General features: G+C 37.1%; 1 protein-coding gene across 1 annotated transcript in view; it reads left to right on the top strand.

The window, feature by feature from the left end:
- STK40 (serine/threonine kinase 40) overlaps nt 1-21,814 on the top strand; it is a 29,693-nt gene extending 7,879 nt beyond the window's left edge. The window contains exons 3-11 of the mRNA XM_075195438.1: nt 1,959-2,044; nt 2,830-2,973; nt 5,073-5,300; nt 6,539-6,591; nt 8,962-9,077; nt 9,448-9,592; nt 15,151-15,270; nt 16,509-16,590; nt 17,348-21,814. Of these exons, the coding sequence (XP_075051539.1) occupies nt 1,959-2,044; nt 2,830-2,973; nt 5,073-5,300; nt 6,539-6,591; nt 8,962-9,077; nt 9,448-9,592; nt 15,151-15,270; nt 16,509-16,590; nt 17,348-17,593 (1,220 nt within the window). The 3' untranslated portion in view covers nt 17,594-21,814. The remainder of the gene's footprint in view (nt 1-1,958; nt 2,045-2,829; nt 2,974-5,072; nt 5,301-6,538; nt 6,592-8,961; nt 9,078-9,447; nt 9,593-15,150; nt 15,271-16,508; nt 16,591-17,347) is intronic.
- The last annotated feature ends 4,694 nt before the right edge of the window (nt 21,815-26,508 follow it).

Here is a 26,508-nt window from a genome sequence, read left to right as displayed (position 1 = left end):
GTAAGTTGAATCCTCTGTTTTAATATCCTGCTTTGTATCATATAACAGTTTATCAAAGTGTAGTCAGGTGACCATAATGCATTTTATACAGCTAGGGTTATGCCACAATCATTCTTACAGTGCAATCGGACATATTAAACAGAATTTTTTTTCTGTACTCCACTATAAAAGTGTTAAATCGCTGGATTTGGTGTGGCTCCTGAGAATAACCCACACAGAGGAGTTTATCGCTCCAATATGAATTTTTTTGTTTGTTTTTTTAAATACACATTTGTGTTAACTGTTAAAGCAACCTTGATTGAAGGATTAAAAGGCAAACTTTGTTTTTTCATGTATAAACAAGCTGTATTTCCATCACACTGGCTCATAACTTAAGTCGTAACTGCTGCTACGATTTTCTTTTTTTTTTTTCTTTCTTTCTTTTCCATTGGCTGAATTACCCAGTAATAACACTACTAGGTTATTCAGCAAATGGAAACTAACTACTAACACTAAATAAATGAAATAAGAAAAAAATCATGACATGCTCAGAACATTTTTTTGGTTCCAGATAGTTACATCAGTCTTCTGATTGCTTGAACTGAGCACCTTTTCTCTGATATTTATCATGCACTTCTGAAAGTCACTTTAAAATTTCCATGACTCTAAAATCAGAACACAGTGTAACAGAACTTAACAATTTAGCTTTGGATAAATGTATCCGCCTCGTAAAAATAATACCTATACAGCTCACATATTAACATTGCTTTTATCTTCATATAGTATTGGGCAATTGCATTTCATTTATTTGGGAAAAAGATGCAGTGTTGTAGAGTGAATGAGGTTGTGGGGCAACAATGTATTTTACAACCAAATGCAGGATGACCAGTTTTCTCTTAGTAACCAAGGGGTAGCCATGTCCAGCGCTGCAGCCATGACATTTGCACTAGGTAGTTGTAAGGTAAAAACAAGAAAGGATAAGATATATATTTTGCCATACACCCAGATTCAGGTGCCCATCGATCTTTTGCCGGATTTATTTTCAATTTTTATGTAGGTAGAGTTAAATCTTTAGAATTGTGGTCATTGGCACCCCTAACAATACAGTACAAGAAATGCAAGGTGTAGAAAGTAAATAATTAACTTTGTAATGTCAACATTTATAATGTTAGGTGGGTATTCAATTAGCCGCAAAATGTCTCGACCGGTCGGAAAGGCACTCTGCTGCGATGGTGCAAGGAGAAATCTGCGATGTTGAGGTATCGTAGTACCTGAAAATGTGCTGAAAATTGCAGCTAATTGACAATTCAATGTTACATCGCATTGGAGTGCCTTTGCGACCATTCGGAGGCTCTCTGTGGCTTATTGAATTCCTTCTCCGATATATATTTTCTTTTTTAGATAATCGTTAAGTAAGGTTTTTCTTCGTTTTTTCCTATTCCAGTAGGTTCACAAATTAGCTCTGAGAGGATGTTTGGATCAGTAGATATGGCAGCAATGTTAATATGTAACCAGGATAGATATTGTAGTAATAAAATGCAGCAGGTATGCTCTCTAATTAAACTTGAGGAAAGTAATGCATCTAACACTGTGCACAGGTTGTGTCCTTGTCTCATAGTGGAAATGGGAACATATATAGATAACTGTGCCCTATAAATAGTCGTAAGTATTCTGTTTCAGAAGTTGTTTGCCTAGTATTCAAAGACTTAACCAACCGTTCTGCATGGTGTTTATCTCTTTTCATATATAGTTTTGCAGCAAAAAGACTTTCAATCTAGTCAAGTTAAAATACACATACAGTGCACTAGTTTGTCTCCCTTAGCGATATTGTTTTTCATTTTAATGCATATATATGAATGGAGACGGAATAAAGAAGCAAAAGTTTGCATGGGCCATGTTCTGCTCTTGCTCAGACAAATGATGCTATTTCACAACATCTATATATTTAAGGATCCAGTTTCACTTTTCTTTCCCGCTAGGTCCACGTTTAGGGAATTCTCCAGTGCCCAGTATAGTGCAATGTTTGGCACGAAAGGATGGCACAGATGACTTTTACCAGCTCAAGGTGAGCTTTTCTTTCACTCTTGATATTAAACCATACTTTTGACTACCCTTTGTGTATTCTACATTATAGACAACTTGCATCTAATGCGGAAAAAAATAAGTCTGTGTTCATATTTTCTTTCAGTATCCTACAGGAAGGCTACAATATATGTTTCTTTTTTTTTTTTTTTTTAGTGTAGCCCAGCTCCCTGCAGTTTATTCGTACCTTGTTATTTTAACAAGAGAGAAAGTATAGTAGTCTAGAACTTGATGGAAATTTCCACCTTTAGAAATGTCTTCAAAAGTATTACTGACACATAATAGATAATGTTTCTAATCTTAGGATCCAGGCTTTTTTTTTTTCCCTTGTCAGACTTCTCAGACCCACGATTTTGTAAAATTTTCATGCTGTGTGAGTATAACCTTGTCTCCTCAGTCCTGTACTGTCTATCTCACTCCCTCTTGCTAATGTCATGTGATCTGAATCGGCATTAGAACCATCAAAGGCGCCACCAACAGCAGAGTGACTCACCATGGAGCAGGGCCAGCATGCTGCGGAGTGGTTGGTTCTAGTTAATTCTCAGGTTGTCTAGCCTAATAAGGATTCCCCCTATTATAGGACATGTCCAAATGTGGAAATATTATTTTCAAGATTGGAATTACCTTCAGCAGACATGATTGTAGTTTATCATTTAATCAGCATACTGTGCTCAGTTTTGACAATATCATGCATTTTTTTTACAGTAAATATTTCAAATGTGACCTTCTTTTAGCAAGAGTGATAAAAGGTTCTCTCTGATCCATCAGATCCTGAGCTTGGAGGAAAGACCAAACAAAGTAGGGGAGGCGCAAGAGGAGAGACAAGGCAAAATGCTATTGCACACTGAATATTCTCTTTTATCCCTCCTGCACAATCAAGATGGAGTGGTCCATCATCATGGTCTCTTTCAGGTAATGCATTGTCTAACAGCATACTCTGTGTTTTTTTTATTTTTTTATTAAGATTATATATTGGTGTTAACAGATTACATTGGGGGAATTCAGTTTCCCCGAAGTACCACCGCGTTATAGATATTACCGTTGTTACGGTAATAACCTGGCTTTCTGCTCGCTGCTCAGGGAGATGCGAGCAAAAAGCCGGCGTTAGAACTACCGTAACAACGGTAATGGTTTTAGTGTGGCCCATGTGTATGTCCAATCATGAATACATGCCTAAGGGGGAAACTGCTCTTTTAATAAATATATTATTTCATTCTCTTTCTGAGTTGCGTTTTAATTGATGTAGTTGGTGGGTTATTATGATTGACTTTAAACTACATTTAGAGCTATGTGGGTTGTAGTCTAACTTTATATTGACTGCAGAGGTTTTTTTCTCATTGCTACCTAATATCCCCCATCTAGATATTCTTTTTGTTGCCTCATCCTGAATGAGAATGAAACACTGGATTCTCAGATATGGCTTTGGCTTAATGCTACTTACCTTTAAATTCAGGCGAATGCAGCAATCTTTTTTATGTGCCCTAAAATAGTACATAGAAATCATGAGGAGAGAGCAGCGAGGAATAAATGGCATGGACCCAAAGATATATACAATGATGTGGCAATTTTTTTTTTTGTCAGCATCTGTATTTGGGACACTGTACATATGTGCAGGTTTTGATTTTACTATACAGGAAGATTTATTGAACACAGATGAGAAAAACTAGGGAAATAAACTGCTAAGCTGTGCATTTGTGTTCAAATCTCACATTAAGTTATAAAATGTATGAGTTGGACCATGTTCGAGCATACCTGGCTTTATTTTATAATTTTTATTTGTAAAAAGTTTGAAGTCACAGTTTACATGGGCAAATGTTAAAAATACTAAATGGTTTTATTTTTTTAGTCTGCAAGTTTAAGATTTTATTGCAAATTTTGAACTATAGAAGAACTGTATTGTGAACGAATTAGTAACAATTTTGAATGTCTAATTTTCACATGTTTTATGTAACTGTTCTGTCGAGTACTGCAGTATTTTCCAATAGCAATTCAGTATTTTAAGTAAGCACTCCAGTTGTATTCTGGGATTGTTTGAATTTTTCCTTTTCATTACTCTTTGCTCATTTTACTGATAGGTTTTTCTAAACTTCTATAGAGATTGCAGAATTGTGCATCCACTTTTTTTTCAAAAAGGTATGTGTGACTTGTCACAACTAAAGAAAATGGAGATAATTGCGGGAGAAGATTTTGATAGGCTGTTCAATGGAATCACACTGAAGCGTAAAATGTTTTGCTAGGAAAATTATAACCATTGTTCCATTATTTAAGCTCAATACCACACAATTATAAACGTTGAAAGATACCCTATTAAGTTTTTTTTTTTGTGTGTGTGTATATATATATATATATATATATATATATATATATATATATATATAATTACTAAATTGCCTGTATCAAAATAAAAGTAATATATATGGTGAGAAAATAGTTATGTCCTACTTTTGTCTTGCAATCTGGAATGAGGCCCAGTTTAATTCTATGCATTTCAAATCTAAAGCGCCATAAATATTAATTATGAAGATTGATTTTGCTTGAATACAAATGAGAGCTTTCTGAATGCTTTTATTTGGGATGAAAGCATTTCCCTGATACTTTGCTATAGGATAATGTCTACATAAAAACAGAGGAGGACTCTTAGGGGGGTATTCAATTGTGAGCGAGATCACTAAAATACTCGCGCTCAAAAAATATTACCGTTAATACGGTAATATTGCGCGTAAATACCGTTAATACGGTAATTTACTCGCTGGATTTCAGCTCGCAGCTCAGGGAACTACGAGCTGAAATTCAGCGAGTAATTACCGTGTTAACGGTAATATTTTTAGAGCGCTCGATTTTCGGCGATCACGCATTCAATTGAATACCCCCCTTAGAAGCTAAAGTGCAACTGTTATGAATACAACAGCAATATCTGTTGTCCAGGTTGCAGTGTGAATTACTTTTATGTGGTGCTTATTGGCAAGTCCTAACTCTTCTGTTTTAATGGGCCCACGCATCTATTTTTTTAGGACCGGACATGTGAAATTGCTGAAGATATGGACGCCAACAAGTTAGTGAGGAAGATGCGGAAACGCATATGCCTGGTGCTGGACTGCCTCTGTGCCCATGATTTCAGCGACAAGACTGCTGACTTAATTAATTTACAGCATTATGTTATCAAGGAGAAACGGCTGGGGGAAAGAGAAACTGTGGTCATATTCTATGATGTTGTCAGAGTAGTGGAAGCCCTACACAAGGTACACATTTCAGGGAACAAGGGCCACCATCCATTTGCTCCTGCTTATTTATTTTTTTTTAACTCAAAATTTTATTGCATAATAAAGTATGAATGACATAGACTTTGGACATCAAACATATTGATTGAAATAATCACAAAGCAGAGTAGATATCCAGCAATGTCACTCACAAAACAGTAAGATATATTGCAATATAACAAAGTGGTAATGGGTAAGGGGTGGGAGGGAAAGGGAATAGGCATTGAAGGAGGTGTAGGGTAGGTAAGGGGGGGGGGGGGAGGAGATGGTCGACTCATAGGATAAACTTAAGAAAAGCATGTTCACCTTCAGAAGGGAGCGCTGTCAGATCTGCATGGGAGTATTTTAAAGAAGTAAGGGGGTCGATGTTATTTGGAGTTGTGTAGGGAGAGACTGTTTGGAGGAAGAGAAAGCTGCGGGGATTTTAGGCATAAAGCCAGGGGGCCCAAATTTGATGAAATTTGTCTTCTTTGTCTCGCAGCAGCGACGTGATTTTTTCCATGTTGGCAATGAACCATATATAAGATCTAAGAGAAGAGATACGGGGGGGGGGATTTGCTTGCTTCCAAAATTTAGCAATCAGACATCTGGCGGCTGCCAGGACATGCGAAGCAAGTTTTGCGGAGTGGGTGTCTAGGTCTTGTATAGGATAACAGAGTAGGAAGGACCATGGGTTCTTCCTGATAGGGCATTGGAGGAGGGAGGAAAGGAGTCTCGAGATCCTGTCCCAGAAGGAGGAGATAACCGGGCATGACCACCAAATATGCACGAAGGTGCCTCGGTGACCACAATTTCTCCAGCAATCGGGAGAGGCTGACTGGTACATCTTTGCGAGCCTGTCAGGTGTGAAATACCACCTGTAGTAGACTTTGTATGCATTTTCCTTAATGTGGAGATGGAACTAGAAGCCACATTCAGCCTGATGGTCTCCCAGCAGTCCTCCTCCGGGGGAGGGCCCAGATCCCTCTCCCACTCCCTCTCATGTGCATTCCCGGAGGGTATCTGCTCCTGCTTATTTTGATGTTGTTGAAACTGTTCACTCCTGCATTCACCACTTGTTTTAAAAATCATAATGACTTTTAACGAGCCAGAGTAATAAGTGTAAACCATTTGTGACCATATCATTTTGACAGTCATCTATGCAGCAACTTGCGTTACTTTTACTTTACTTGTATTTTTATTGCCGATAACTGGTATTGTGCTTTCTCCTCTTTCCACAGAAGAACATTGTACACAGAGACTTGAAGTTGGGTAACATGGTGTTAAATAAAAGGTAAGCGATTTACCAATCATTTGAAGGGACTGTTTAGACTTTGATATACCTATTACTATATTGTATGTCTTCATAGCATTTGAAAGTCAGTCTTCAGTCATCCGTCACTCAGTGTAGTTTTGTTATTGGTAAAATTACTGCTCGATATGGACATGGTCAAATGGAAGTAACAATTAGACCATCAAATATAAACTTCTAAAATGTCATGTAGATAGGATTGGGTGTTGTGCAGGGGTTTAATGGGGAATAGATTTTTCCAAAGCTGTGCCATAATGTTTTGCAGTTTATTCATTCAGAACAATTGTATGGTTATGTTTGACTTTGTCCTAAAATATGTTTTCTGATTTTATAGTCCCACCAGATATTTTCTACATGCCAGATATAATTCTGACCAATGCTTTTTTATTCTGATATACCCAATATATTCAATTGACAGCATTTACCCTTTTTCCACATGCAGTTTATATTTGAATCTAATAGAAATGAGTTGTTTGTGGCACTTTGTGTGTTCCCCGTAGCTTAGCGTGGGCTTTTGTATAAAACTATTGGCTTAATCACGATGATTCATCTCCAAGAATACAGCCTGTTCAGTCTAGGATAATAGAGGTTCATGTGTATATAAAATACAGTCCTGAACATCACCCACACACGGTTACACAGAAAGATGTATTAAAAGTACATTTAGCACAATGTTTTTTTAAGCCAACTGGCTACAATTGGGCTTATTTACAGACTTTAGCTGGGTCTGGTTCCTAGACTTTAAATTTAAGAAAAATAACAGCAACAGTATAAATTGACATTTGTCTTAAAGTTTTAACAATTAATACTTTTTAACTAAATTATTTGATTCATCCATTAAATACTTGTTGTTCTACTTTATATTATTTAGAAACTGTATGCTATGTTAGCCACAGTGAGCAATGTTGTACTCAATGTGGCTAACATAGCATACAGATATTTTTGAAATGGATGTTGACTAGTTATTGCCATAATGCTTGTCTTCTTTTTCCTCTGTCCTCATTTACTTTTTCAGCAACATACCTTTTGATTTTTGTTAGGCTTCAAATCATAATAAAAACTGTGCCTTTGTTTGTAATTATACTAAAAATGGTTTATGAATATGAGCAGCTGTACTAATGTGGAAGAGGCTGGGAGGGCAAGGATTATTGCACAGGGGCCTAGGAATTAACAGGGTGGCCCTTTAGTAGTAATCCTAGCTCATTAGGATCTCCAGTTGAAAGCAGGAACTGAGGGGCAAGATAATCATCTATAGCAGGGTTTCCCAAACCCAGTCCTCACGCCTCCCTAACAGGGCAGGTTTTCCATATCTCCTTGCTGGAGCACAGGTGTAATCATTACTGACTGACACATTGTAACAGATGCACAGGTGGTCCTAATTATGTCACATGTGATCCAGAAAACCTGCACTGTTAGGGATCCCTGAGGACTGGTTTGGGAAACCCTGATCTATAGTAATAACATCTTCCTCATGTAATGTAGGAAAAGAGATACAGTGGGGAAAAAATAAATAAAAATGGTAAAGTATAGATTTTATGCTCAGGATTTGTAAGAATGCACATACAAACTGATACATGTTGACCTGGCAGCTGCTAAAGCATAGATTGTAATGGTTATTGTCTGTGAGCAGAACGGCCATGGTGTAATGTTTAAGTCCATGGCAGTGAAGGGATTATAAGATGAATTTACTTTTAAATTTGCAGGGGCAAAGAATTGGGGAGTGGAGTTGTAATTTGTGAGGCAGAGTATGTCCATTTGGGTGGTTTCCGTAAAGAAACAGCTGTGTCCAATATCTCCTCTACTGGCAATCGTTTTTTTTTTTGTTTTTTGTTTTGTTTTTTTTTCTTGGTGGGTGGAATATAAATTGGTACTTTTTTATGGTAGTTTCAGTTGATTGTAGTGTAAGTCATTTGGCTTTAGTAATGTTCACTTACACACATCACAAGTCACATTTGCACTGCTCCTTTGCACATTGTGCTCCTAATTTTGTGGTGGATTTGAGAGCCAAGATTCTGGCGTCAAAAGTTTACACCACCCAATTGAAGGAGTTTGACAGATAGGGGCATTTATTGATATGTGTCAATTAGACTTGCGCTTGTTAAGGTTGTAAGGGTGAAAGGGGCACATCCACGGAGATGTTTAAGATCTCCAAGTAAAAGGACTTGAATTCTCCAAGTGATCTGAAGTGCTGTAAATTCAGCCATTTGATTGCAATGTTGCGTTGATGTCCAAAGTTGTAATCTCATGGTAGCATTTCTTGGTTGTGTCCTGTTTTGCAATGTGTGGGGTGTTTTTTTCTTGGTTTTTTTTTTGGTGTACAAAGCAGATTTATGCTTTGCATTTCTTTTTCAGGACTCATAGAATAACAATCACCAACTTTTGCCTTGGAAAACACTTGGTGAGTGAAGATGACCTATTGAAGGATCAGAGAGGAAGTCCAGCATATATCAGTCCTGATGTTCTTAGTGGTAAGTAGAACCTACAACAAAACTCGAGGACACTTTATCAATTTATATGGGGGGCATTAGTACATCAAGTTAAATATTTTAGTTGAATCAGGACACTTTCTTTTAAATACACACTTTATTAGCGTTAACTATTTTAAAACTGCCAATCTCTGGCCACCAACTATGTATAGATTATTTTTACCTTGCAATCTATTTCTACTGTTATTAAATACAGCCCTGTAACTAAACACATTCAGAGGGTGGTAAAATGTATGGAATTTCAGACCAGATATGTTCATTTTTTGTTTTGGTGAGGAACTAGACTTCATTTTAGACCCAGAGATGTTGTACTATATCTGTCTCTTAACTTTATGTTTTCATTTGTACCAAGGTCGTCCTTACCGTGGGAAGCCAAGTGACATGTGGGCACTTGGAGTGGTCCTTTTCACCATGCTGTATGGTCAATTCCCTTTCTATGACAGCATACCTCAGGAACTGTTTCGCAAAATTAAGGCAGCAGAATACTCTATCCCAGAGTGAGTTGCTGTAGTCTTCCTTTTAGCACATTAATTCTTACGTTTCTCTAGTAACAAGACATGTATAGGTTAGGTGAATCTTCATGCTGCTTTAGGCACATTACATATATTTGGGTTAGCTGTGGCCTATGTATTTTATTCTAGTCATGTTTGAATCATTGTCACTTGTAAAGTATGCATTACTTTGGAGACCAGAATTTATACACACACACACACACACACACACACACACACACACTCCCTCTTTTATAATTCTTGCTTTGTGGTCCTAATTGTTAGTATTTTGAAAATGGCTCATGGCCATATTTACACTTTACACTGGTAACGTATACGTTACATGGCTTTGGAAGCGGTGTTGCAGTGTTGGCATCACTTTGTGGTTGGTTCTCTTTACATAGGGAAAATAACATCAGGTTTCTTTCCTCAACTGTGTGATCAGTTTGTGTGTCCAAGTCTTCCACATAATGTAACTTTTCAAGCATGTATCTGATAGTTCCATTGTAATCTAATCTCTCAAATGTTAGCTATACAATTTACTCATTCAATAAACAGATAGCTTTTGAAATTATTCCTTGTGTGCAATAATGAGTCATAGGATGCCAGATGTAAAAGTGACCATAACTAATAAAATAACAAGCCAAAAATGGCATGCAAGATTTGTCTATTCAGGTACACTTTCCTTTAGTAGGTTGAATGAATCCATAGTAGTTAGAAAGATCTTCATAAATGTATTGTTCTGGCAAAATACATGTCAAAATACCCCCCTCCCCAATCCTGATGAATTTCTTAGTCTATTTTGCGTAATTTGTCTGAATAAAAAAAATGTTGGTGTTTGTTTTTTCATGTATAGTTGAAGTTCATCATAATCAACATTTATTTATATAGCGCCAGCAAAATCCGTAGCGCTTTACAATTGGGAACAAACATTAATAAGACAATACTGGGTAATACATACAGACAGAGAGGTAAGAGAACCCTGCTCGAAAGCTTACAATCTATAGGACAATGGGAGTTAGAAACACAAGGGCATGTACTACATCATATTGCACAATGGACCAGCCAGACTGCAAAGGTAAAAGTACTGAGTGGGCTGTGTGTGTTGCAATGTTGGTGAGAAGGTTGTTGTCTTGCGTTAGCAGTGTAGAGGATGGCAATAGGGTAATCTATTGAAATTAAGATGATGGTTGAGGAATATCATAACCTTGTCTGAAGAGGTGGGTTTTCAGTGAGCGCTTGAAGGTTTGAAGACTAAAGGAAAGTCTTACTGTGCGTGGGAGGGAATTCCACAAAGTAGGTGCAGCCCGGAAAAAATCCTGTAACCGAGAATGGGAGGATGTGATGAGAGTGGAGGAGAGACGTAGATCTTGTGCAGAACGGAGGTGTCGAGTAGGGAGATATTTCGAGACAAGTGAGGAAATGTATGTCGGTGCAATCTTGTTGATGGCCTTGTATGTTAGTAGAAGAATTTTATATTGGATTCGTTGAAATACAGGCAGCCAATGTAGAGACTGACAGAGTGGCTCAGCAGAGGAATAACGGTTAGTAAGGAAAATCAGTCTAGCCGCTGCGTGCAAAATAGATTGTAGGGGTTCAAGTCTGACTTTGGGAAGACCAGTAAGGAGGGAATTGCAATAGTCGATGCGGGAGATGATGAGTGCATGAATTAATGTTTTTGCGGTGTCTTGTGTCAGATATGTGCGTATTCTGGAAATGTTCTTTAGATGTATGTAACATGATTTAGATATAGAGTTGATGTGGGGAATAAACGACAGTTGTGAATCAAGGATTACACCTAGGCAACGAGCTTGCAGGGTGGGATTTATGGTCATGTTATCGACAGAAATAGAAATGTCAGGCAGGAAGCTTCTGTTCTTGGGTGGGAATATTATTCAGTTTTTGAAAGATTGAGTTTGAGCTGGCGAGAAGACATCCAAGATGAAATGGCAGAAAGACAGTCAGTAACGCGAGACAACACAGATGGTGAAAGATCAGGAGAGGATAGATAAATTTGTGTATCATCCGCATAGAGATGATACTGAAATCCAAAGGAGCTTATTAGTTTTCCAAGAGAAGTGGTGTAGATAGAGAATAGCAGAGGACCTAGGACTGAGCCTTGTGGAACTCCAACTGATAAAGGAAGCGGAGCAGAGGTGGATCCAGAGAAATTAACACTGAAAGAGCGATTAGATAGGTAGGATGAGAACCAGGATAGGACAGTGCCTTCAAGACCTAGGGATTGCAGCGTTTGTATGAGGAGAGAGTGGTCAACAGTGTCAAATGCAGCAGAGAGATCCAGGAGAATTAGAAGAGAGTATTGGTTATTATTTTTTGCTGTGATCAAATCATTGACAACTTTGGTCAGCGCAGTCTCTGGAGTGTTAACAGCGAAAGCCTGACTGAAGAGGATCCAATAGGTTGTTTGCTGTAAGAAAGTGTGTGAGGCGTGTGTAGGCAATTCTCTCGAGAAGCTTGGAGGGGCACGGGAGCTGGGAGATGGGGCGGTAATTTATGAGAGAGTTCTGGTCAGAATTCTGTTTTTTTTAAATGGGAGTAATCACTGCATGCTTGAATATAGATGGAAAAATACCAGTAGAAAGAGAGAGATTACAGATTTTAGTTAGAGGGGGAATGAGCACAGGAGACGGGGACATACCCATTTGTGAGGGAATGGGATCAAGAGGACAGGAGGTAGAGTAGGAAGATGAGAAGAGAGTAGAAACTTCCTCTTCATTTGTGGGATCAAATAAAGAGAGAGTGTCAGAGGGTGCTACAAAGGATTTGAGCAGATTGCTGGTCAAGGGAGATACCATTTCAAGCCTGATCTTATCAATTTTGTCCTTGAAATAGGAAGCAAGATCCTGTGCACTGATGTTAGTTGGAGGATTCAGAAGAGAGTTAAATGTGTTAAAGAGGCATTTGGGGTTAGAAGCCTGAGCATAGATGAGAGATCGGTAGTATGCTTGTTTAGCAGTGTCCAGAGCATTTCTGTAGGAGCGGTAGATATCAGTATATGTGATGAAATCATTAGAGGCACAAGATTTACGCCAGTGACGTTCTGCTTTACGAGAAAGTTTTTGTAGAGTTCGTGTTACTGTAGTGTGCCATGGTTGGCAACAAATTCTACGCGAAGTATGTAGTGTCGCTGGAGCCACTTGATCCAGGGCAGTTGCTAGGGTTTGATGAAAATGGGGTACTGCCCGATCAGGGGAGGAGAATGTAGAAATTGGGGAGAGAAGGTGTTGGACAGAGGTGGAAAACTGTTGAAAATCAATAGCGTTGATATTCCTGCGGGTACGAGGACGCTTGGAAGAGTTTGACACTAGGGAGGGTAAAGAACTGGGGGTGAGCGCATAGCTAATAAGGTGATGATCTGAGAGGGGAAAAGGAGTGTTAAGGAAATTAGAAACTGAGCATAGTCTAGAGAAAACAAGATCAAGACAGTGGCCATCCTGATGAGTAGCAGATTCAATCCACTGGGAGAGGTCAAGTGAGGAGGTTAGAGAGAGTAGTTTGGAAGCAGCATTGGAACGTGGATTAGAAATGGGGATGTTGAAATCACCCATGATGATGGTGGGAATATCAGTAGATAAGAAGTGAGGGAGCCATGCAGAGAAGTGTTCAAGAAATTGTTGTTGTGGACCAGGGGGGCGATAGATGACAGCAACACGCATAGAGAATCGGTTAAAAATCCTAACAGCATGTACTTCAAAAAGTTAATGTGCTCCAATCGATTTGAAATGACAAACCCTAGTTTGTGTTGTACTGATAGTCCAAAAGATAATAAAATAATGTAAGCAAATGGACTTTTACACATGTGTGCCTTATTTAAATTTTAATGTTTCCCAAACAGTTTAAAAGCATTAATATGGACACCATCAGCAGAACGCAGAATAGGATTTTTGGTAATTTTATTTGTTGGAGCACATCAGCGTAAACTAAACAGAAAAAACTAAACAAAAAACACTGCTTCCGGAGGATATTGAGTACAAGAGTTTCTTTGCTTTTAACAGGCGCTGTAACTTAAGAATTAAAATTGTCAACTTCTCTGCAGCACTAAAGTTTAATTGTTTTGTATGGTGGCAACCACATTGAAACAATAAAACAGTAACAGTTGCCTACTATGGTGGTGGGCAACAGGTGGCACACATGCACCAGTGGGCTGGAGAGTCTTTACCTGTGGACTCCATTTCCATTATCCCGATCTGACTTATGCTTTATTGTGTAACTTAAAGCATATAATATAATTGAACGAGAGCAGCTGCCTTCTGTGTAATAACACTTCCTCTGTACAATGCAGGGAGGTCACGCAGCATATTCGATGAGGGAGTACAGTTTATTCTGCACCATGTGCTCTCCCTCAAGCTTTGTGGTTTGTCTGTAAGGGTAAGCCATTTTAAGGCTGTAGATTAGTCAGTGAGTGGGGTTATGCCGAGAAGTGTGAATGGAGAAAAGTGGCAGGTACATGCGGCGCATGGGGGCGTTTTATGGCAAGTGAATGTCTTGTGCCATTTTGGGATGAGTAATATGGGGGTGCTGAGGTCCTTTTTGGGCTATTTTTTTATTACCAAAATTAAGAGCAAGTCTTGTGCTACATAAATAGTCAATCCTTATATGCCTTACCTTTGCAAATTCGGTTAGAAGTGGACATTAAACATTTTTCTGAAAACATGCCTGCATTGCAGGATCCTTGACATTGTTATTTGACTCCATGGTTGCTCTACACAACATCCAAAGTGAACTGTATTTTTCAAATGTATGTTGCACAACGTTTCTGGAGTATTATTTATAAGGTGCATCAGACTCTATCGCTGGATACAGTAAGCAAGTAGCAAATAGATAAGGTAATACACATAAGTAGCACAAATGAGTGTGAGTTATGCTATGGGGACGCACACAGAGTGCAGCAAAATACATAGCAGGATGTACGAGGGAGTCATAAGTAGACAGACATGAGACAGGGAATAAATAGAATTAGAAAAGGAATAAATTCCTTAGTGACAGGCAGATGATGGGGGGAAAAAATAGAGGGAGAGTTAGATGATACCTGTCATAATTCATTCTCAAATTGTCCAGATCTAGCTATTTGGTGGTTGGGCTAAGTTGCTGGATTTCTGTTGCTGGCACTGTGGCCTGTTAATGGGGTCAGAGGATGAAGACTACATATGACCAATAAAGTCATCTGTGACTGCATTTAATAACGATCTGATTTTGCTTTTGATAGTATTTTTTTTTAAAGCCTAGAGGTTGCTTGAGGAACCCCCCCCCCCCCCACATGTTGCAGCGTGTGTGGTAAAAATGTTTTGCAAATCACATTAATTGGAGATGCATATTTTTAAGAAAAAGAGTGTCAGACTTTTTTTTTTTTTTTTTTTAAAGTTATGGTCTGCCAAAGCTGTTTCTGTCTGCTTACTGCATGCTAATTCTATATGGTTCTGAGAGATGCCACATTGGCATTTCATGAGTGCCTATATAAGTGTACCCATCTTGTAGGTAATCATTTTGCAGTAGATTTTTACTTTTGTTCTCCGTTTTAAACTTGTTGTTTTATGTTTACAAAGAGATGGCCGAGTATCGGAGAACACAGTTTGTCTCATTCGGAAGTTGTTGGTTTTGGACCCTCAGCAGCGGCTGACTGCATCAGAAGTTCTGGAGTCTCTTGGAGGCATCATATCCTCATGGTTGGTTATTTATGTCCTTCTCTTAGAACCAAGCCAGCAAATGGTAGTTTAATGTTTTTTTCTTTACAGTTATGTGTAAATGTGACCTAGAAATTAAAATGTTTTAATCATCATATGTTTACGTTTTTGAGGTCATGCTATTAGTAACCTAATTTATATACAACATATGTAGAGGGAAGTTGCACATCCCTGTAAAACCTATACATCTACATTCAATAAGTGGTTCTCCATGCTGTTTATGGTGGTATCTCATGAAAAGCTACACTTTTACTACTTTTGAGTAAAATCAAGTTGTGTACCAATTCTAGCATTTACATTGTAAGCAAAAATTATATTAATCTTGTACCGAGCAATAAAGTAATTAAATTAAAATATCTTACTGACTCTAAGATGATATTCAATTCGGCCGTGCTCAACCAGGCGTTAATTCTATTACCGTTAATATGGTAACTTTAACCCTGATTTCTGCTCACGGCTCCCTGAGCAGTGAGCAAAAACCAGCGTTAAAGATTTCCGTATTAATAGGAATAATGCGCAGGCCATGATACTTTCGTCAGTAACGCTGCCATTTTTAATTTCCCCCTAAGGCTAGGTACACACTATAGAATTTTCTGATCAATGTGTTCTCTACAATGATTGTACCAACGACTGGAGGGAGGTAGTAATAGTCCCGATCAGCATGACGATTCATGCGTACACAGTATAAATGTTTTAAAAGGTTTAACCTCAGGTCTGTGCTCTTCAACGGTCATAACCATGGGCAGAAAAAAAATCATGACTCTATGGAGATCCTTATTGTGAGTGCATACACACTGCAGGATTGGAAGGATGCCGTTCCAGAGCTGGAAGAGATTTATAGTTCTGCTGAACTATCAAAACAATGATCTCTGCTTTGGAACGATCCTTGTCCATCGCTGGAGCTTATACACTAATGCAATATCTGGCTGAACGGTTGTTTATTGGGTGACTGGCCCGATACTTGGCTGAGAGGGCTGTAATGTGACCCATTTGAAAGCATGATCTGAACACTCTGGTCACAAAATTACACCCCTGCCCCCCTTATTTAATCTGACTCCCCTGTTTTCTACACAGGTTTGGCATAGATAAAATTAAAGAGATTGCTCTGATCTCCTTATTTTTTGTTCCCCTCTTCTCCCCCCTTTTAATGTTTGTTCAATCTTGTAGAAAATGGGTTGCTAATATATTTTGAATATATCAATGTTATCTTTTGTCCATAGGCAATCCATGTCCTCACTCAGTGGACCACTGCAAGTTGTACCTGATATTGATCATGTGACAAGTCCAGAAAGTTCACAAGAGGTAAGGGCAGCTAGAAGGAAAAGCTGGTAAATTTTGAACAAACACACAAAAATATGTGCAGACCAAAAGGTTTGCCCATATGCTTTATTGCAGTATTTAAAGATGTATCATATTCTGTATACTTGGTTACTTTGAGTGCAGGATTACCATCAAGGAATAAAGAGTGGGTTCTTGTGGTGGTGAAGGTCAGAAATGGAGGCAAGAACGTTTAAACATTTTTGCATTTCTGGGCACAGAGAAAGTGGTGATATAGGACAGCTCCTGGTACTCTGGTTAATATTACCATAGACTTTGGCAGTCATTTTTCCCATGCAAAAAGCATAGGACTTGGCCATTCAGCGAGTTCCACATGGGGGGCTGGGCAGTCTAATTTGTAAACGTGCCAACAGAATAGAAGATTGATATATTTTACACCAAATTTGTGAGGGGCTTGCTTTGTAAAGTTGCACCAGAATTCCCATAGTACTTTGTTCTGGGTTCAATGTTTATTACCTGCTTTTTAACACCTGCAACCTTTTACGAATACATCTAACTATATAGGTAGCAAGTAATCCTTCCACCAACACAACACAACAGAAAATGAGCATTGCTAATATTGTGCAAACATGGTTTGTTTAATGTGGGTGTAGTTTGATATAGCCAATGAAAAATGTTGGCTATAATCAAATACAACATCTACCAGTCCGTATGACTACTATTCAATTACAATTTTGAATGAAGCAAGTTTGTATTCCCAATGTGTCCTTTCTTTTCTTAGGCAAAGGTAACAGAGGAATCATCACAGTATGAGTTTGAAAACTATATGCGTCAGCAGCTTCTTTTGGCCGAAGAGAAAAACACAATCCATGAAGCCAAAAACTTCCAGCAGAAACGTCACTTTGGCAATTTTCCTCCAATTAGAAGACTGGGGTATGATGCTCAGCCAATGAGCCCTTTGGACGCTGCAATTTTGGCCCAGCGGTACCTCCCACCACCACATCTGACACTTCCCAATTCTCACTAGCTCCTTTTAATTCTGGATCTTTCATTGTCTTTTGGGAAAAAAACTTGCAGGTGGAGCAATCCCTTTCAGTGCTGAAAGGTTTACATGGTGCTAGATTTTTCCTCCACCTCCCATTCCCTACTCCCTATTCTTTCCTGAAAGATAACATTGCACATGAGCCCTGGTCGTTGCCCCCTTCCTTTTAATCCTAAAGCAATACTCTTCCAGCACAAGAAATACCAACTTATGTAGCAACTTTGTTTTTGAGCAGGTTTTCAGTTTTTTGATGCCGTTGACTGCACCCAAAGCAGGCATTGGACTGCAGTACCAGTATCGGTAACTTTCTTTTTTTTTTTTTTTTGTAATCCCCTCTCCTCCAACCATTACTATAGGAAGACATGCTTACGCATTCAGCTTTTTTTTTTTAAATCTACCTCTTCATATTTTTTTTGTTTTTGAAACAGAGATTTCCACATGTTGGAGACATAAAGCATTAGAAGGAGTCTGCTATGGAACAGATGTCTTTTATGGTCCTTTTTTTTGTTTTTGTTTTTTTGTTAATAAACTTAGCCCCCTTCTAACTAATGGGGTGGTATTATCTAGATATTGTGTGTACATATATAAATATAAATATATATATATATATATATATATCCTTATATAGAGATATATATTTGATATTGAATATCCGCTGGATTGCAATATCCTTGTAGAAAGAATAAGCTGTGTTATAACCATCAGGCTTATAACATCCCATTTAGTCTAACCCTATCAACAGACATGTTTTATTTTATTCTGTCTTGATGTTGCATATTTATTAGACTGTGATTTTGGGTTTATTTTTTTATTATTTTTTGTTTTTTTTTGGTTTTTTAAATCCTTTAGTCTTTTGTAATGCACTGGTGTGCTCTCAATGTTTGTCTTACAATGTGACCTGAATTGCTAAGACTTGGGCCTGTTTGTTAAAAAGCAAAATACATCTACATATATAAAACTAATATGGTATCTGTATGCTTGGGACTCAAGGTTTTCTGTAATTTTAGAGTCTTTGTAGCACATGCCTAAAACATGCTAGGTTATATATATATTTGTTTTAAAAAACATTATTTTCCCCACTCTGTCCCAGGCATTCCTTTCCTCCATAAATAGTTTTAGCAATTTCTGGTTTTACAGAAATTTCTACACCTGTACTGTGCCCACCCCTTAAATCGTTCCACACACACCACCAGGCATTCTTGGCATTTATATATTTAATGCCCTCTTATGCAATTATATTAACGCCTCTTTATAAGAACAGCTTAAAGTACAAGCATGGGTGGGATTATAAAGAGGAATCGCAGTATAATGTGTTCTGTTTTGTATGGTGTAGCTGATCATAGGTCGGCCACAAATGCTGCAATATCTGCACCAGTAGCTGGTAATTAGCCTAACATTGAACGAATGGTTTCTGAAAATGACAAACATACCCAATAAGCTGAAATAAAATGGATCGTTATTTAACATGTTGGTTAATATGGTCAGAATATGATTGCAGATAATCGCTACTGGCTTGTCTTTGCAGTCATCTTTTGGTTGCTTGCACATAGCCCTGTGATACTGGAAGGGATTCGGCTACTTGACCCAAGCTCTGACTAGTTGAATTTCACCCATTCTGGACACTTACGTATGTGTGCAGGTTGGACTCTGAGGCTATGACTCAGTGATTAGTCCCAAGTCATAGGGTTATATTGTGTGTGGCTGGCAGACTTTTGTGTACTGTGTGTAATAAAGAGTGTTTCTGTATTGTGGTTTTTGAGACCTCTCTGTAAGCGGCTTTAACATGGGCAAGGCTAATGCCACAATTACCAATCAGAGCATTAAAAAAGTGTACAACATGAAGATTGAGTCCTTCTATTTGAAATGATTTTGTGGGGTTTTTGGTTACTAAATTTGAATATCTGTCATATCATGGTTCACACTGTTTGATCCTATGTTTCCTGCTGACTATTTTGAACAGCTTCCTGGCTTCATTTCATTGGCCATTTACATAAATGCACCTGTTTCTCACAGCACATTCATTCAATGACTTTGAAGAATCTTTCGCTTGTTGGAATCCTCATTGATCAAGACTTGAGTGCGGAATACAAATATTTGCATTTCTGTATTTTAGAGATAGCATTGTTTGACAGAAAGAAAGGGAGCAACACAATACAGAACTTATTACAGCATTTATTTTGCATATGCCCTTCAAATCTTTTGATTAGTTGCGATTCATCTGTGCTAGTGGGATACAGAGCTTCACATGTGCATTTTACTGAGATTGCAAACTACTCCGCTGTGATCATGCTTCCCTAACAAGGATTTTGTCACTTTATGTGAATTAAGGTTAAATGGAAAAAAAAAATATATGCATAGGTTGTGTTTATCAGAAAATGCAGATCCTTGCTTGTTTTCCTCCGTGTATGGATTTTCACTTTTTTTTTTTTTAACTTGCCAAAATACATGTCCTATGTTAAAAAAAACAACCTATCTTGCATCATAGAATTACTGAGTGAGTAATATAGGCACATCTACACCACCACACACTTTAATTGTAGAGAGGAGTCTGCACATTACAGTTTCACTCATGCATAGTGCGAATGCAATCCTGGATTATGATGTTGATGGACCACTTTTAACATGCAGTGGGTTCAGCTAAGTATACATGTAGACAGTAGGCACTATTGCTCATGTTCACACCCATGCAGCAGTCCCCATTAGAGACATTTGGTTATAGAAGACCTGTCAGCTCTGATGCTATAATGCCATGCCACATATGTAGCTGCCGCCAAGAGTTTGTCTGACTAAACAATGTTGTGTGATGGCGACCACAAGGAAGAGAGCTGAAGGGGAGAAATGATGTATTCCACTTGGAAGATTTTGCAATCCATCATTGTGTGTGTGTTTTGTGTTTGTTTTTGTTTTTTTAAAGCTTGATTTTCTGGCGAATACATTTTATTAACCTGGGTTGGGGTTTTTGTTTGGTGTTAATATAAAAGCATCTTCCTATTAAAATTAAACGTAATGCTTCATTGTTCCAGAAACATTTGCTTTACAGAGACTCCAGAGCTTATGGAGAATGACGAGTCTCCATAATTGAGCCATCGCTGATGCCGTTTTCTTGCCATACCCTTCTAGTGTCTTCATCCCTCTGCAGATGTGACCTGTGTTTTTACTTTGGTGCAAGCTCTTGCCCTAATTTTCTTTACTTTGAATATTGTATATTACGTTAATTTTGTCATGTCTTACATTTCATTGTGTGTAAGTTGTATGTCTCTTATTAAAACCATGCCCTTCTGGTAGCTAATGGGTTCATTGTTTGTTTAAACCATTTTTATTATTTTTATGAGCATTAATAACTTTGGATATATTCTCTCTGTGGGAATATGTTAGTCGCTAAATTTGTAGCGGTTTCAAAGCAATATCTTGTTTTATGACTCTGAAATTCACAGCACTAACATTTGAAAATGTCATTTAATACAGATTCTCATATGATGCTGAAAGTAGTGTGCAGTGATGCTTCTGGTGTAGAGCTGTACTGATTTTTAGTAGTTCTAAATAAGCTGTTTTGTATGGCATAATGTTCACATTTTTTTGAGCCCCATTTAATTGTCTATACATGGGACTGGTGCAAGGGAGGAACAGACAGATGTGATTTCAACAAAAAGTATCATCGGTAATGGCATTTTATACTGGAATTGTGTGTTTTTGTTTTGGGTTTTTTTTCGCTGCATTTCTGTACAGATCTATTTTTATATTTTATTCAGGGTTTTTTGTTTGGTGTCATATTGAGCAATAGTGGCAAGCAATCTCATTAAACTTTAATATATAAGGACATGTACAGTGTTCAGGCTTTAGTTCTACAAAGCACGAAAGCACAGTCATTGCAAAAACTGTCATGTATGTTTATGGTTTGCATGCTTACTTCAGCCTATGTACTATATTTTGCATACTCCCAAAGCAGTATATAGTTTTTATGTTGGAAAGTTTGCAATGCAATACCCTCTCCATGTTAAGAGTATGTGCTTCTTTTTAATGTTTGTGTAACTAAGCTAAAAGCTATTGTTTGTCTAACCATCTACCTACAAGACAATGGCTTCCAGAGTGTTTATTAAAAGAAAGCTATAGCTAACATGTAAGTTGATTCAATATGGAAGATTATGTTGTGACTTTAATGTAATAATAGTTCTGACATCTTGAGAGAATTAAATGCATTTAAATTTGCATGGTTTTTTTTGTTGTTTTTTGGATGTTTGGTTCAGCTGCCTTCTTACTATGTACTTTATGGGGGTATGTTGGCTTGTACAGGCCCTTTTAACAATTTCTATTAATTGTTTTATCTTGTTTACTACTGTGCTTTTTAGTCCAATTTTTGTATATCCATACAAAAAGCACATCATAGTACCCATGTGCAACTAAAATTAATGACTGTTCGTTAGGATGCATACATTTATATGCCTGAAAAGCACAGACGGAAGCCACGGGAATATAAATATTAATGTGTTTAGTAAAATTTCCAAGATGGCACATGCCAAGCCAGTAATTCACTTGAAGGTGGAAAGCCTGTTTAAAGGATCATTAACCCCAAAATACAAATTTTATTTAAATAAAAGAAACTACTAAGAACATTTAGATATGTATATAATAAAAGCTTTTCAGAAATAAATATAATAAATATTTTTCTACACACAGTAGACTGCTTCTCCGTAATCTAATTTGTATACAATGCCTCATTTAGCCAAAATGACTGATTGCTGTGGAGCAGAGTGTATCCTATGCTCAATAAATGTAAATAAAATATTGAATAGCTCAAGTTCTGTCAGGGTAGGAGCACATTTATATATAAAAGAAATAGAGTAAAGGTTATTTTTATATATGTAAGACTTACAGAATATTTTGTCTAGGGATTTCTGTATTGCCATCTCTAGATATATTTACTTGATTTCTATTGTGAATCAAAACTAGTCGGTGTCAAAAAATGTACCAAGTTTGTTTAAAAGAATTGACTTTCCAATTTTTATTTTAACTTCTCCCCTCAAATTCCTATAATGAACACAAAATATATTGACCATAATCTAAAAATTAAAAGTTGTTATGTTTTTGCTCTGTTTTTCTAATGCCTTTTTATTTCTGCTAGATTTTCTTTTCTTTTTTCTTTGTACTGTAGATGTCTTAGACACCAGAATATTTTGAACTTTAAATAGCCTCCCTTTTTAATTGGTTTTACTTCAAAAAATATCTAATTATAGAAGCAGTCAGATTTCATTAAAGACGGTTGACTGGTACACTTAACAAATAAAAGTCATGTTATGTATTCTTTTTTGGGTTTACTTTTCTTTCGTTTATTGCTGTTCTGTTTAAAGAGGCACACGTGAAAAATTGTTACACTGTTTGCTTCCTAAATCAAGGGTGCAGTTCTTACAGTGCAACAAAATAAAATGTTGAACAGTTTTTGCTCTTCTTGAATTTGAATATGGGTGTAGGCTGACTAGTATTCAGTAATTGGGTTTCTTTTAGTAATCCTTAACCTTGTTGATCCTATATATTGTTTGCGCAATTCATGTTGACCAGAAGTAGTATATTGTTACATTTTGTATGTGATACTTAGACAGATTTTCCAAAATGTAATTCAAAGGAAAATTGTTATCCAAAAGCATTTTTAAGTAGGATTTGTACATTAAATTTGCAATTTTTAAATGGTTTCATCACCAAAAATAAGTTATTTTGTGATATTGTTCCATCTCAGCAAACTAGTAACATGGCTTGGACTGTGCTGTTGAAGGGGAACACTTGTATCTCCAAGACGATGCTCTCAAAATATTTTTGGGCATAACATCTTCTGTTTTATTGTCTGTATCATCATCAACGGCTATTTTTATATCGCCACTAATTCTGCAGGGGTGTACAGAGAACTCGTTCACATCTGTCCATGTCCCATTGAAGATTAGTCTAAATTCCCCAAATACACACAGACCGTGAGTGACGAAGTTCAGCTTAATAGCAGCCAATTAACCTCCTAGTATGTTTTTTTGGAGTGTGGGAGGAAACCCACGCAAGCACGGCCAAAATATACAAACTTCACACAGATAAGGTCATGGTCAGGAATTGAACTTATGACCCCAGTGCTGTGCGGCAGCAGTGCTAACCACTTAAGCCACTGTGCTGGCAAATAAGATTCATATAAACACGTAATTCCCTCTTGATGATCCCTAGCACTAAACTAATAGACCATTTAGTTAATAGATCGTCCAGCATCAATTGCCTCACCCACAGGAAATTCAAACCTTTTAAATTCCAAGCTCCTCCCCAGCCCTATCCTGATTGACAGATGTCAAACACAGGTCTTCCAGGCAAAGTTTGACACCACCTTCCTCCCTTAGATAAACTGGATTTGGACAGGTTTGCTGTTTTGTCTGTCTGTAAAGCCTCATCACAGCCACAACGCAGAGTTCAGATTCTCACTTACTAAATGTTCTTTTTCAGGTATGGCTCTGTATATTTTAAAGGGCAACAATCTTCCTAATCTATTTCTAGATTTCAACCACATAAGTTCTTTAGTGTAGCCCTCGGTCAAGTTATACTAAATGTAAAAGTAATTTTTTCCATAAAAAAAAATAATGAAAAGCTAAGAGATTTTTCTTTTATCCACTATTTTAAAAACTGTCCACTTTCCTTGTGCTAATCACAAAACGGAGAAGAATTCCGTACCAGTAATCGCTTGATGCAAAAGTTAAAACTGCTCATAACAACTTTATCCATAACCTATTGGAATAATAAACTAATTAATTAACCTAACCAAGAATTATTTCATCTTTGGTCAATGTTTCCTGCAAGTGAGGGATATGGCAATAGGTGTCAACATTTATTTGGGATGGTGGAAGCTGGAGACAGTTTTCTCGACTGAGTGAGAAATACACAGTTTTTTTTTTTTCCTGTGTGGTTACGGTTTACATACGATATTTTAATCATCTGGGAGGGAACTGTTGAGATTCTTAAAGAGATTCATAAGAACTTAAAACGAACCTTTGATAGCTCAGAAAAAGTAAAAAATTTTTTTTTTTTTTTTTGTTAGATCTTACTTTATTTATTATTAATAATAGAGAATTGTCTACTGATATGTTCAGGAAAAAGACAGCAACAAACAGCATTTTGTATGCCTCAAGCTCTCACCTCCCCCCGCAACTATTAAGGGTATCCCTAAAGGGGATTAGCTACGTACGAGGCGTAACTGTGGTGACAAAATTATGTAGAAACGTGCAAAGGAATAATGTGCAAGACCTCTTTTAAAGAGGTTATAGTAGTAATCTGATAAAGAAATCCTACAATGAAACAATCAAAATGTAGTATGTTTAACAATGGCGTGGAATTCAATCTATACTACAAAAATTTAGTAATGTATTGAAATCAGATCATGACCTCCAAGAAGTTGTGGGAGATGGAAGGTCAAGAAACCGTCAAGATGTTTTAGTACATAGCCACTTTCAACAACAAAAGAGCAATGCAACAGGAATTTTGAAAATAAGTGGTTTGGTTTTTCCCTTGTGGTAAGTGCAGAGCATGCAAATTCCTCAGAAAAATTAAAACTTTTAAGGACAGGTTCAAGAAAGAACATACCATTAAAAGTTTTATAAACTGTGATGCTCCGGGAATAATATACTGTCTCACCTGTACTTGTGGTCTAAGCACCATTAGAATGACTAGCAGATCACTAAAGCAAAGATTGTTGGAGCATATTGGAAATATCCTCAATGCGGAACAATGTAAAAAAATTTAAAATATTGACCACAGTTGCAAGACATTTCATTAACAAACACAACAGTAACCCTACATACCTTATGACATTTTGGATGGAGAAAATAAATCTAGGTATTGGATAAGGGGACTTGAAACAAGAGTTATTGAAGAAAGAATCAAAAATGATATTCCTGATAGATACGGTACATCCAAAAGGTCTCAATGAAAATAATAATTTTATAGCATTTCTTTAGAGATGAATTATTACTATGCTAAGGTGGATATAGCTGATACTTAGATTGTTAAGGATTGTCTGAGATTGTCATAATACTGATTACCATTATAAGGATCCTCCCTTATTCTAATCTTCTAAATGAATTGCTATAACTTACTAAGAAGACACACATATATGTGTTATGCTGATACTAAACCGAGAGGGCTAGTGATAGTTTGTCATGATTCTGTACTGCATACTTACCGTTGGATATTACACCAACCTAATTAACATTCCTTATTTACTTGAGGACACTATCGTAAGAATATTATAGTCCATTGTAAGAAAGAATATTATTTAAATGAGACATGGATTATATTTATAAATCTCCTTGTATATCATTCACATTTTGTTATATTCACAATAGGCATTAGCCTATACACTACAATTCTCTAGCACTTTTTATGTATTTATTAATTTTCAGTAGGCTTATTTTTTATGTGTGGTGAGATTTGAGTTAACCATATTGTAACGGTTTGAGTTATCCTAAGCAAAAAATTTTTTTCACACTTACACTATTACATCGGGTTTTTCCCCTTAACTTTATTTTGGTCACAGATACATACTTACGCACCCTCATAGTTAAGCAATTTGTGTTGTGCGCATATATTTATCACATGATGTTTTCTGGGATACGTCCCCAGATAAAAGATTAATATGGTGTCTTAGAAAGGGTATCATTATAGATATACATGGTTATATAGAGTCATGAGAGTTTCTTTACTCCTTGCCTATTACTATACTGTAAAGGATCATTATGGTTTGCCCCTTTGGGAGTTTTCCAATCTTCTTGGTGAATAATGCTTTCATACACAGGCACTCTTAATAGAACTAATGAGGGAGCATGCTTTGTTATATATGTATTGATAAATAAGAATTTAACCATACATAACATTACTTTGTTAGGATC

Source organism: Mixophyes fleayi, chromosome 2, assembly GCF_038048845.1.
Source record: "Mixophyes fleayi isolate aMixFle1 chromosome 2, aMixFle1.hap1, whole genome shotgun sequence".
Classification (NCBI taxonomy): domain Eukaryota; kingdom Metazoa; phylum Chordata; class Amphibia; order Anura; family Limnodynastidae; genus Mixophyes; species Mixophyes fleayi.
The sequence above is the reverse complement of the archived record's forward strand: the minus strand, read 5'-3'. Positions and strand labels throughout refer to the sequence as shown.